Source organism: Struthio camelus, chromosome 2, assembly GCF_040807025.1.
Source record: "Struthio camelus isolate bStrCam1 chromosome 2, bStrCam1.hap1, whole genome shotgun sequence".
In the NCBI taxonomy this organism is placed as follows: Eukaryota; Metazoa; Chordata; class Aves; order Struthioniformes; family Struthionidae; genus Struthio; species Struthio camelus.
The window spans coordinates 100775060-100786029 of record NC_090943.1 but is presented as its reverse complement, the minus strand read 5'-3'; the positions used below and the strand labels follow the sequence as shown (position 1 = coordinate 100786029).

General features: G+C 52.1%; 1 protein-coding gene across 10 annotated transcripts in view; it reads left to right on the top strand.

The window, feature by feature from the left end:
* Nucleotides 1-4708: 4708 nt before the first annotated feature.
* The window catches only part of HIVEP1 (HIVEP zinc finger 1), a 130840-nt gene continuing 124578 nt past the window's right edge, over nt 4709-10970 (top strand). For 3 of the 10 annotated variants that reach the window (XR_011139067.1, XM_068931848.1, XM_068931840.1), the window contains exons 1-2: nt 4709-4877; nt 9227-9371. Coding sequence is in view for 7 of the 10 variants with exons in the window: in XM_068931848.1 (XP_068787949.1) it covers nt 9332-9371 (40 nt within the window). In the remaining 3 variants the exon portion in view is untranslated. Of the gene's footprint in view, nt 4878-5662; nt 5683-6257; nt 6509-6584; nt 6814-7121; nt 7191-9226; nt 9372-10970 lie in introns of those variants that run through there. The other 7 variants (XM_068931845.1, XM_068931841.1, XM_068931844.1 and 4 more) reach the window with 7 other exon arrangements.

Sequence of the window (10970 nt, the reverse complement as noted above, 5' to 3'; positions counted from 1 at the left end):
AAGCAGCTGTAAAACTGCAGAACCTGCTGAGTTACAGAGAAACAATCCTTTCTGAAAAGGCAGAAGCAATTTTAAATGCCAGAAGCTGTGGAAGTTGCTTCTCATGGCTACATCTACCTTCACTCCAGAGCACCGGCTCAAGCTCAAACTTGCCTCAGGTTTGGACACAAGACTGCTCAGGGCTCTGGGTGAGCTCCATCACCAGAACTGGGGAGAGAGGGAAGGGAGTTCGAGCCTGCTCAGCCCTTTAGTACAGCGCCAGCAGTATTATAGCCTGCAGTACAGATGAGCCTTTCCCAGATCCTCCATCCCATATCTTGTAATGCGGAGTGGCAACATCTCCTCCCCGAAAAGGCCCTAATGGCATGTCCCACAAAGCCCAGCTGGATGCGCAGAGAGCTGAGTCCAAGGCATTCATTGCACAAGAATGTGCTAGCCTGCTCCTTGTCCTCTACTGTGCAGGTCAGCAACAGAATGGGTACTGTTTACACCAGCCCCTGGGGCAGACTTCTGGTGAAAAAGATGGTGGTGTTTTAACTGGTCTGTTTTCTTTCTTTTTTTCTCCCCCTCTTTTTCTTCTAAGGACTTTGCCACACTGCCATAGAGAGTATTGCTGGGCAGGGAGCGTAGCCAGCCTGCAAAGTGCTAACGATGAGACTTGCTCTCGGCCTCACCGTACTTCTCTGCAGGAAGGTCTGGACTTTGCACATCTCCTATGTGCGGGTGTGGGCATGAGCAGGACACTGCGGGGTGACCAGGGCTCGTGGTACCAAAGGAGACCTCAAAGAGATTCTGCTAGCAGGTCTCCCCCACAGTGATCACTTGCTCTGTGGCCGCTCTTTTGTCCTGGAACCAGCCATGTGAAGCCTCATGTGCTGGGAGAAAAGAAAACTGATGTCAGGCTGCAGTGGTAGTTTAGGTAGAACAGGCATTGCTTCCTCCACCTGGAGGAGTTGTTGCTGGGAAAGCTCTCCTGTGATTAAATGTAGATAACGCTGCAGCAGTCAAGGCTCTTTCAAGGACAGAGAAGGACAAACATTCGCCAGAATGGTTTTTCGCATAGTATCTTAAACATAAGTACTCTCATCTGAGACATTTTGATATGATAATGAAGAATGAGGTGCAAATAAGTAGATTTGTCATCAGTGCTCAACAAGTTCACTTAATGTCTGGGATTTCAATGTCTGGTTAATAATATTTTGAAAAAGTTTCAAGTACTGTCAGTAAGTTGTGCCCTATACTGGACTTTCAGGTCTGTCCAGCTTTGGGGTCATGCACCTTTTTTCTGGCCACAGGAGTCCACTCTATTGCAGGGGCTGCCCCAGTGACTTCATGCACAGCTTTGGTATATGGGAAAAGTAAAAAGTAAGTTTGGGCCAAAAGTCTTCTACAGAACATTTTTTGATTACAAAACAGCAGTTTGTCCAAACCAGAAGGTTTGAAGAACTGAACCAATTTCTGGGACAACACAAAAACAACCCCTCTTTTGGATAGCCTTAGCGTTGGGGGCAGGACACTGCCGTGCAAGATGTCCCTCCTGGGTTGGCTGTATGCACAGAGCAGCAGGCTGCAGGGAGTGGCGTGCAGCCGTATCCCTGCTGTTGTCTTTGCCTCCGTTTGGGAAAGCATCTGGCTGTTGCTGACAAGGGAGAGATGTGAGTATCTGGGGTGACAGTTATTGCTGGAAAAAAGTGGAAAATGACGTCCCCCAGTAGCAGCGGTTGCTGCCCTATCTCTCCTGCCCCGCCTGCGGGAGCGGCAAACCCAGCTCTTTAAGGCTTTTCACTCTCTGCTTTCTCGTGGCTTCCCATTCTAGAGCCCCGTGCTGTCTGCAGCAAGAGCAGCTGGACTCCTCAGTTTTGGACTAGCAAAACTAAATTCTGTCTGTCTGTCAGAGGAAGAGCAGTCACAGGCTGGGCTTTTTGAGTTCCCTGCTGGGGACCTGGAGCCTGGCGGCTCTCAGGGCCTCCGGCCCACAGTGGGACAGGGACAGCCATGGAAATGCTCTGAGCACTAGCTCACACCAACTAAGCCCGGATCCTCAGGCTGGATCATACCGAGTGTGGAGCCCCAGAGGATGAGCGATGAGATAGAAATTCTTTTAAGAAAATTGTTCTGTTAATTCAACACAGACTATTTAAGGAGTTTCCCTTCTCTGAGAAAATTTCAACTTTTATACAGAAATAGTGCTTTGTGTGTGTGGTTTTTTTTCTTTCTTTTTCAGAACTTCAGAAGTTCCCTCAAAAATTCCCTGAAGCCTTAACAACAAAGATTCTCAGTTATGTGTCAGGGTGTAATTTTCAATATAAAAAATCTTCACATTTGATGCTCAATATAGTTAAATTTACCACAGTGCTTCACATTCAGTATATACCAAGAATCCTAGCAAAGTCACATACTATTCAACTAGAGATTTATCATGGGGTGCTTAACAATGAATTATTTAAAAGTACCTACTGTATCATGGTTTCTTGAGAGCCTAATGTGTGTATGTGTATATATTTATACATAAAATACCTGTGAGCCATTATATGCCATTTTCTGAGCACAGAGTTTCAAGTGTAAATCTAGAGGGTGTTTAAAAATAGGTGTCCTCCTGAAAATGCAGTGGAGTTTTAGAAGAAAAAAAGTCCTTCATAATCTTCCCCTTTCCAAAACACACACTCCTTTGAAGGGAAACTCTATCCCGTAGGATTAATTTTCGATGCAATTTGTGAAGTATCTAAATTCTGCTGTGCAGGATATTTTCAATGTGCCTGTTGATGTGGCATTCTAGGTCTTGGTGAAAATTTTTTAAGTTTCCCTCATTTGTAGGTTTGAGAAGATTACTATACGCCTCCTACTAGCAATCATATGTAGTACTTTTCCTGAAGTACTTTACTGAGTGGGTACGCACTTCCTTTTTACTGATGGAAAAACAGAAAAAGATGAAGCGGTCTCCAAGCTTACACAGCAAGGCAATAAACAGATTCTTACGCTATCTTACACCTGGCTTTCCCAGGGACACCTTCAAGACTGAATTTTTCTGCCCCTACGGAGATGAGCTTGCTGGAGGGATACCAAGCTGGGGCAGAGACCGCTCTTTGGACCCTCCCTGTCACCTGCACGTTAGAGCTGAGCAAGCTAAGGTGTGTGACCAGCTCATAGCTGCCTCTTAGACTGCTTCTTAAGATTCACAGTGGGAATAACCTCATGGGCCGGACTTTCAGTTCTGTTTTTTCTCTGACCCAAACTAACCTCCAGATCGCAGTTACTATGTTCAAGGGTTGATCAGCGCGCACTGATTTGATGTGCTCCATGTGTCTCTGGGGACTTGCCTCCTCTTTGACACCTCATGAGTCATTCTTGTCAGACAACTGTGCTTGTTTGCAGATGAAGGATGCCTATTATACTCCTGTGCGTACCCACGCAGTAAGAGGACTGGATGTTCATGCTCCCGGATGGGATGTAGTTTGACTTCTCGTAGTAGAAGGACAGTTTGCTCCCAGCTCTGGGAGGATTGCTGTTGCGCTTCGTGTCAACTAGCACATCAGAGCTGCTGCTTTGTGCTTATCCAGGTCCTTGCAAAAAAGAGGGGGCACCTAAAACTTCCCTCTGCACCAGCAGCAGCTGTGATGGATCCTTTTTCTCAGCCATCGTATGCAGAAGGGCATCCTCTGAAGCTTCTTTACGAAGGGGGTGACAACAGCCTGAAGCTTTCAGACAACAAGTAGAATAGGAAGGAGCAAGACTTAAGGAAAGATCAGTGGGACAGAGTCTAAAGGAGAGCTGAATAAAACAAATAGAGATGTCACTTGATCTCAGGTTTGTGACCAGTCAGATTTGGTACCTTCATTTAAGCTTACGGCACCTGCAGGGTTATATTTATATTAATGTATTCAGGTTAATGGCAATTCTGTTGCTTAACAAGTCAAAGCTCTAGACCTCAAAGCCAGGGGTAGATGTGGAAGAAAAAAGCAAAGTTCCTACTAAGAAGTTCACCTGGTTCTTGTCTAACAAGAAGGGTACCGTAATACGGTGCTCTTTGAGGGTCTGATTTTCCAATAAACCTCTAATTAATAAACTTTTGACGAAGCCTGCCTCTTACGCTGACTGCCAGGTAGCGTGCCGAACAGCCAGGTGCTTCGACGACGGGCTGCGTGCTTACTTGTGCCGTCCACGTCGTGAGCAGCTCTGGGGCGGGAGGGAGAGAAGCTTACCCACATCAGAGTTTGCCGCTATCGCGGCACACCGGTTTCCAGGAGAATTTAAGTGAGCTCAAGGGGAAAAACAGGCCAGAGGCTGTGATCTCGGCCGAAAGCTCTGTCAGAGGCGGTGTCGCGTCTGGGACGAGCTCTGCAGGAGTTACTCTGCCGTGGTGTCTGACCCGTAAAAGAGGGACAAAAGCGCTCGGCTACCTCATGAAAACCTGCAACGGTTTAAATGAGGGCAGGCGCTCCGGAAAATTCAAAAATCTCTGGCGAGAGGGGTCACGCTCCCTCAAGGCAGGCCTCGGTCGGGGGCTGGTCGGGCTGGCAAGGGCAGAGGTAGCGGGGCCAAGGCGCCCGGGGCAGCGGGCCGCAGGGGCGGCAGGAGCAGCGCGGCCGGGCCGGGCCGGGCCAGGCGCTGGCCCCGGGCGGGCCGACCCCGCAGCGCCGCGCACAGAGCAGCTGATGCAGGAAACCAATGGCGGCGGCACAGCCCCCAACCGGCAAAAACCCGCGGCCCGGGCCAAAAAAGGGGCGCCGCGGCGGAGAGCACCAGGCGCCTCCTCCTCGTATTTCCTCCCCCGCCCACTTCCAGCCGTGCAGGGGAGGGGAGGGGAGGGGGGGGATTTGCCGTCGGCTTTTGTCGCCCGGTATGAAAAGTTTGGCTGCGGCAGGATGCGCGGGGTGGCGGTGAGTTTTCCGCCGGCGGCGCCGGGGTGCCGCGGGGCCGGGGAGGGGGCGGAGGGCGCCCGCCGCCGCCGCCGCCGAGCCGCGGGGAAGCCGCCGGGGTCAACGGCGGCGGCGGCGGGAGGCACCTCCGGGATCTCCGCCTCAGCGGCTGTGTGCCTACGTGTGCGTGCCCGTGTGCCGGTGCCGCGGCCGGGCCGCTGCAGGGGGGAGCGCGACTCACGCACACACACACACACACACACACTCAGGCAGCGGGGGAAGGGGAACAGGCGCGGGGTAACTTCTTTTTTATTCGGGGTCGAGCCCCGGCTCCGTGTCCCCCCCCCGCCCCGCCCCCGCGGCTGGCGGGAGCCCCGCGGCCGTGAGGAGAGCCGCCAAGCCGGCCGGGCTCCGCGCACGCTGCGGGCGCGTTAGGCCGCGGCGGTTATTTCGGCGGACGGGAGGGGGGGGGCGGGGTCTCGCGGCGACCCCAACGGCGCGGCGCGGGGCCGCTTCCCCCCCCCCCCGCCCGCCCCCAACCCGGCTCCGGAGCCGCGCCGCGGGAGGGAGGCAGGGAGGGAGCGCCGCGTGTGCGTGTGCGCGACGGGGAATAACGTTGGCGCGGCGTTTGTTGTGCTCCGAGTTTCGCTTCTGTGCCTCCCCCGCCGGGCGCTGAGGAAACCCCCTCGGTGACCCCTCCCTCCCGGCTGCCTGACCCCTCCCCCCCCACCCCCCCGCCCCCGCCCGCGCCGGCAGGGGGCGGGGCCGGGAGACCCGGTGACGTCACTGCTCCGGCCCCGCTTCCTGCAATAGAAAGTGAGAGAAGGTAAAACACCCCCCGCCTTCCCCTCCCCTCCCCCCCCCGCGGCCGGCCGGCCCCGCGCCGCCGCCTCGCGCCCCTCCCCCACCCCCCCCGCGGGTGACCGGGGCGCGGGGGGGAGGGGCGCGGGGAGGAGAGCGGAGCGGAGCGTCTCTCCCCGAGGGGAGCCCCGCGGGCGCGCCGAGCCGGCCCGTGCCTCCCCGCCCGCCCCCGCCCAGGGCCGCAGGCAGCCCTCCCGGCCGTCCCCCTCCCGCCTGTCAGCGGGGCTCCCTCCCCCGCCGCCCTCGTTGTTCCCCCCCTTCCCCCTGCCCCGCCGCCTCGCCGCGGGGGGAGGGGGCAGATCCCGCGGGGCGGGGGTGGTGGGGGGGGGGAGCGGCGATGGTCGGGGCCGCGCTGGACCCGGTGTCGGGGGACCCGCTGGGGGGGGGAGTTCAGGCGGCGGGGCCCGACTCCCGGGGGGAGCCCGGGGGAGCCCCGCGGCGGCGGCGGCGGCGGCGGCGGGGGAGGGGTCTGCGCAGAGGGGGCGGACGGACGGACAGCGCTGCCCGTGGGTGACGGGGGGCTGTGTGGAGAGGGGCAGTGCTTGGGGGGGGGGGCGGCGCCTGGGCCGGGCCGGGCCGGGGGGATGTTGCGCGCAGGAGGGGTGTGAGCGTGTGTGCGAGGCGGCGGCGGCGGCAGCGCAGGGTCATGTTTGTGTTTGAGGTTGTCAAGTGAAGGAGGCTCCCTGCCGCCGCCGCCGCCGCCGCGCAGGGGTCGCCGTGTTTCCCGGCTGCCGCCGCTGCTCCTCGCACCCGCGCCGCCATCAGCCGCCGCCCGCCGGCCCCTCCGCCAGGTTTGCAGCGGGGTCCGCGGCGGGGGGGGGCGCGTCGCCGCGGCCTGGCGCCCCGCGGGGAGGGAGGTGTTGGGGGGGGGGGGCAGGCCGGGCGCCTCCTCGCTTCCTCCTCCTCCCTCCCCTTCCTCCTCCTCCTCGGCGGCTGTCTGCGCCCCCTCCGCGGGGAGCTGCGGCAGACACAACACAGCGTGTCCTGCGGGCAGCGGGGAGGCGGCGGGCGAGGCAGGCCCGGCCCGGCCGCTCTGCCACGCGTGTGCGTGCGCGCCGTCTCCTGCCGGGGTGCCCGAAGCCCCCCGCCGCCCCAGGTAGGCAGCGCCGCGCTCGGGCTTGTTTGCTTCCCCGTGCTGGGATGGCGGGGGCCGGCGGCCCGGCCCGGCCCGGCTCGGCTCGGCCCGGCTCCTCCCGCCCCGCCGCGGCCGGTGGGTGCCGGGCTGCAGCCGCTCTGCTCCCCCCGCTCCCCCGCGCGTGCAGCGCTTTGTTCGGCGCAGCGTTGCAGAGGGGTTTTCCCAGGCTCCTCCCTCTTTATTCATTCATGCTTTTTTTTTTTTCCCCTCCTCCCCTCCCTCCCCCCCCCCCCCCCGCTCTCTTCCCTTTCCTCCTCCCTTTGCAACAGTGCTCGCACATACCGACGTTTCACGGGTCCCTCGGGCTCTGCGCTTGCAGCCGTCCCTCCGCCTGGTCGGTCTGTTCCGTAGTCTACGGTTTTTTTTGGCGGGGGGGAGGTGGGATGGGGGTGGAATGTGACCGCCGTGATTGCGGAGGGCTCGTTCTCTCTTTCTCTCCTTTTTTTTTTTTTTTTTGATTATTGAAATCAAGGAGGCAGCGACTTTACGCGGGTCTCCTACAGTATTTCTGCTGTGGCTTTCGTAGGGCCATCCCTCTGCAAAAGCATACTGCTGGTGACCAGGTGGAATAGGTAGTTTTGAAGCGTAAATAAGATGTCATTTGTGCTGCGAGGGAGCATCAGGAGGTGCTTACGACTTACAGATATCTGATGCGTTTCAAACCCGTCTGCTTGAAATAGCTTACCTAAGTGACCGCGTTTATTATTTGTGAGGATGTCAGCACAAGACCCAGGATTCCCAGCAAAACAAAACAGGGCTTCGGAGGTGCTTGTTGCTTCAAGTAATTTGGCCGCTGCTGCACACTTAGAGTTTGTGTCTAAGACTAGAAAATTGGAACTGTTAGCGTAAGATTTTTTTCGTTTTTAAATCTTTCTGGTATCTTTGCAGATGAAGTGATATGTGTGAACAACTTGACAGCCCTCTGTGTGGTGTTCTGGCTTTTTTCTTGTTTTCCCCTTAACGCGATAATATCCTAGTAAAGAACCATTAGTCAGAAAAATATTTGCCAGCCTTCCTTTGTGACAGCGCTACTCAGTTTCTTCTCTTGAGTCTTTTATGCAGCAATAGACAAAAGAAACGTTAAAAATTAATGACTATCTTCCTCAACAGTCTGTAGACTGGAGGGGAGGTTGTAAGCAACAGTCTATTTTGAGTGGTTTTGAATTCCGCTTTTTCAAAAACATTGTTGTCTGTATTAGAAATGATCAGAACTCTGAGTTAATACTTAAATGATAGAAGGCTCTACGTGCTTCCTATTTCGAGTAGTTATCCTTTGTCAATGTGCCCATGTTAAGGGCCACTGTATGGTTTATATACATTTAAAAAAACTTATCCTGGTGTTGATTCAAAGAAAGCTCTCAGTCGGGGTTGGTATTACTATGAATAGTAAGCGAGTAGTGTTGTTTGGCCAAAGTAGTGGAATCGCACTAGTCATTCTTCTTTTTAAGTTCTTAAGTGCAAGTGGCTCACTATAGTTCAGAGGGAGATTTCAGTACAGGAAGATTTCAGAAGCTAAACAACGTACTCCTTAAATGGGAAGTAAATCATAAGCATATTTAAAAAATAATACACTTTGTTAATCTTGAGGGGGGGAAAAGTGGAGGTTTGGGGATGCAAATTTAGGTTGGTGCCCCTTCAGTAGAAAATCTGTCCATTAGGCTGTTAAAAGAATTCCATCTTCCATGAAGTTCATGCATACTTAGACTTTGCTGGCTGCACCGTTGTGTAAATGCAGGGACTGCTGCATGCCGATACAGGAGCTCGCTTTGCAACGACTTGCGCATGGGTCTAGAGCTGGTGTGAGTCTGTGTTGTAAATTGATATTTCAGTAGAGTCCCCTGGGGAGCTCTTCTGGACTTGTTACAATTGCACACTTCAAGTAAGGATACTGTGGAGATGGCTGATGTTGCAAATGGGAGAGATGATTGCTGATGCAGCATGTGTTTGCCCTTCCCCTCCCTCCCCTATCCCCCTCTATACAAATGAAGATCTGCTGTTTTAAAGCCTAATGTGACTGTTTTGTTTTGTGAGGTTTGGTTTTTTTTTTTTTTTTTTTTTTTACACAGGACACAAGTTGTTAGAAAATGTTTTCTGGCTAGAAAACAGCTGACAAATGTGGAAAAATGTCTTAGACTTCTCGTGCCTCCTGAGTAACCCCAAAAGGAGTTTGACCCTCATTTAATTTTCTTATAATGTTGGAACATTTCACTCTGTGCAGGATAGGTATAGAAGTTTTTATTGCTTATCACCAGTTCCTGTAGCCATTTTAGGATGAAAGAGAGCAGACAGATATCTTTGATTTTCCTTATTATGCATACATCTCATAACTTTTATCTCTTTCTCTCTCTTTCTTTTTTTATTTTTATTTTTTTAGCACATGGATTAACTGACTCCTTTGACAAGTTTATGGAACTGCCAGCTCTCTGCTTGCTCTACTTTTCATTTCTGAGGAGAAAGGGGTATATGAAATTAGAGGAAAATGCCTCGGACAAAGCAGATACATCCCAGAAACCTGAGAGGTATGTAGCTCTCAGCTAAGAAGGAAAAGGTCTTGGGAAGCTCAGCTGCAGTTTCAGTTGTGAAATTAAAGGAATATGTACTGAAGAAGTTTGTTGTGGTCCAAAACTATTTTACAAACAAGCTTTAGGAGTAACCTGCGAGACTACTGTAATTTTGAGGGAAATAAGGAGAAACTGTTCTTATTCCTGTAGTCTGTGTGCTTGACAGCACTCCTGATATCCAGCTTGTGGCAACAACCAACCTCAACTTTGAAAATGCAAAGGAAGACATAGTGTCCTTACCAAATAATAGGCAATTGAAATGTACAGAGAGGTGGGAAATGTGTGTAATGTGGAAGCAGCATGAGATTTGGCAGCTGATAGTTGTTTTTCTTAATAGTAATCAGTTTGGCTTGCTTTTGAGAGGATCAGACTCTTCCCCCACGCATGCCTCCCTTGTATTTGTCATCTTCATCACCCGTGCTTCCTCAGCAGTGTCTGGGTTTGACTTTAGTCTCCTCACTGCCCTGCCTTTGCACAACTCAGTAGCAATTTGTTGGCTACAGAAAGGGTCAAAGACGTAAATGACCTGGTCCACCAACTGGCAAACTTATATGTGCGGGCATTTCCTTGAACAAAATCCCAGTGCACTTACCAGAGCTCAGGATTGGCAGATGCATGTGAGGAGTCTGATCATATGATTATTTGTAACTCTCTTGGTAGTAGCAGCCCTGGAGGAATTAAATGAGGGAAAAATACAGATTAGTTCAAGAGCAGAAATAAATACCAAGGGAGAACGTGCCTTCCCCCACCCCCCGCCAGTGTGTAGTTGTCATCAGTTTTTTTAACATGGATTTCACAGTTGCAGTGTGTATGCATCTCTTTAGACAATAAAAGCTATTGTAAAGCTGCAAATATTGGCATAAAATTTTGGGGGCAGGAACAGTATTTAATTCTATTTTTAACTTTTAAAAAAAATAAATGGGGACATGGAAGAAAAAAGAGAAGTCAGCCAGCACCCAACAAACACAAGCATTCGTATACTTTTTTGCGTTTCAGTGAAAGTTAAAAGGCCCTTAAGCGTACAGTATACAGCTGTATCAAAGAATTTGCGTATGTGTACTGTGTGCCAGTATTACTAAGAATCTCTATTACTGAAGACATTTGTGCAGCGTCTTTATTCAGAAAGTGCTGGGCAGTGTTACTCAATGTGGTAGTTAAGCCTCTGTCACACATCAGGAAAGGGGAAAAGCAGTAATGGGCACCTTGGAGTGCCTTAAATTTAGGAGCTGTCGTTTCCCCTTCTTATGGAACTTGAAGTGGTGAATTAGATCCTAATTCTTAATACTGCTGCTTACCAAGTTACTGACGTAGCTGATGTTATGTTTTTCAATCAAAGATGAAAATGATCTACTTTTAGTGCCCTATCTGATAACTCTTGCTAAGGTCAAAGTAATACGAGAGTAGATAAGTCTCTTGTAAAGCTTTTTGTAATTTTATATTCACTTAAGTAAATGCATTTAAAATAAATAATCTAATTAAACACTTAATTGTGCAAGAAATAAATTGCATTTTTTTTGCCTTGTGTAGTTTTCCCAGTCATTCAGCTATTATCACCCT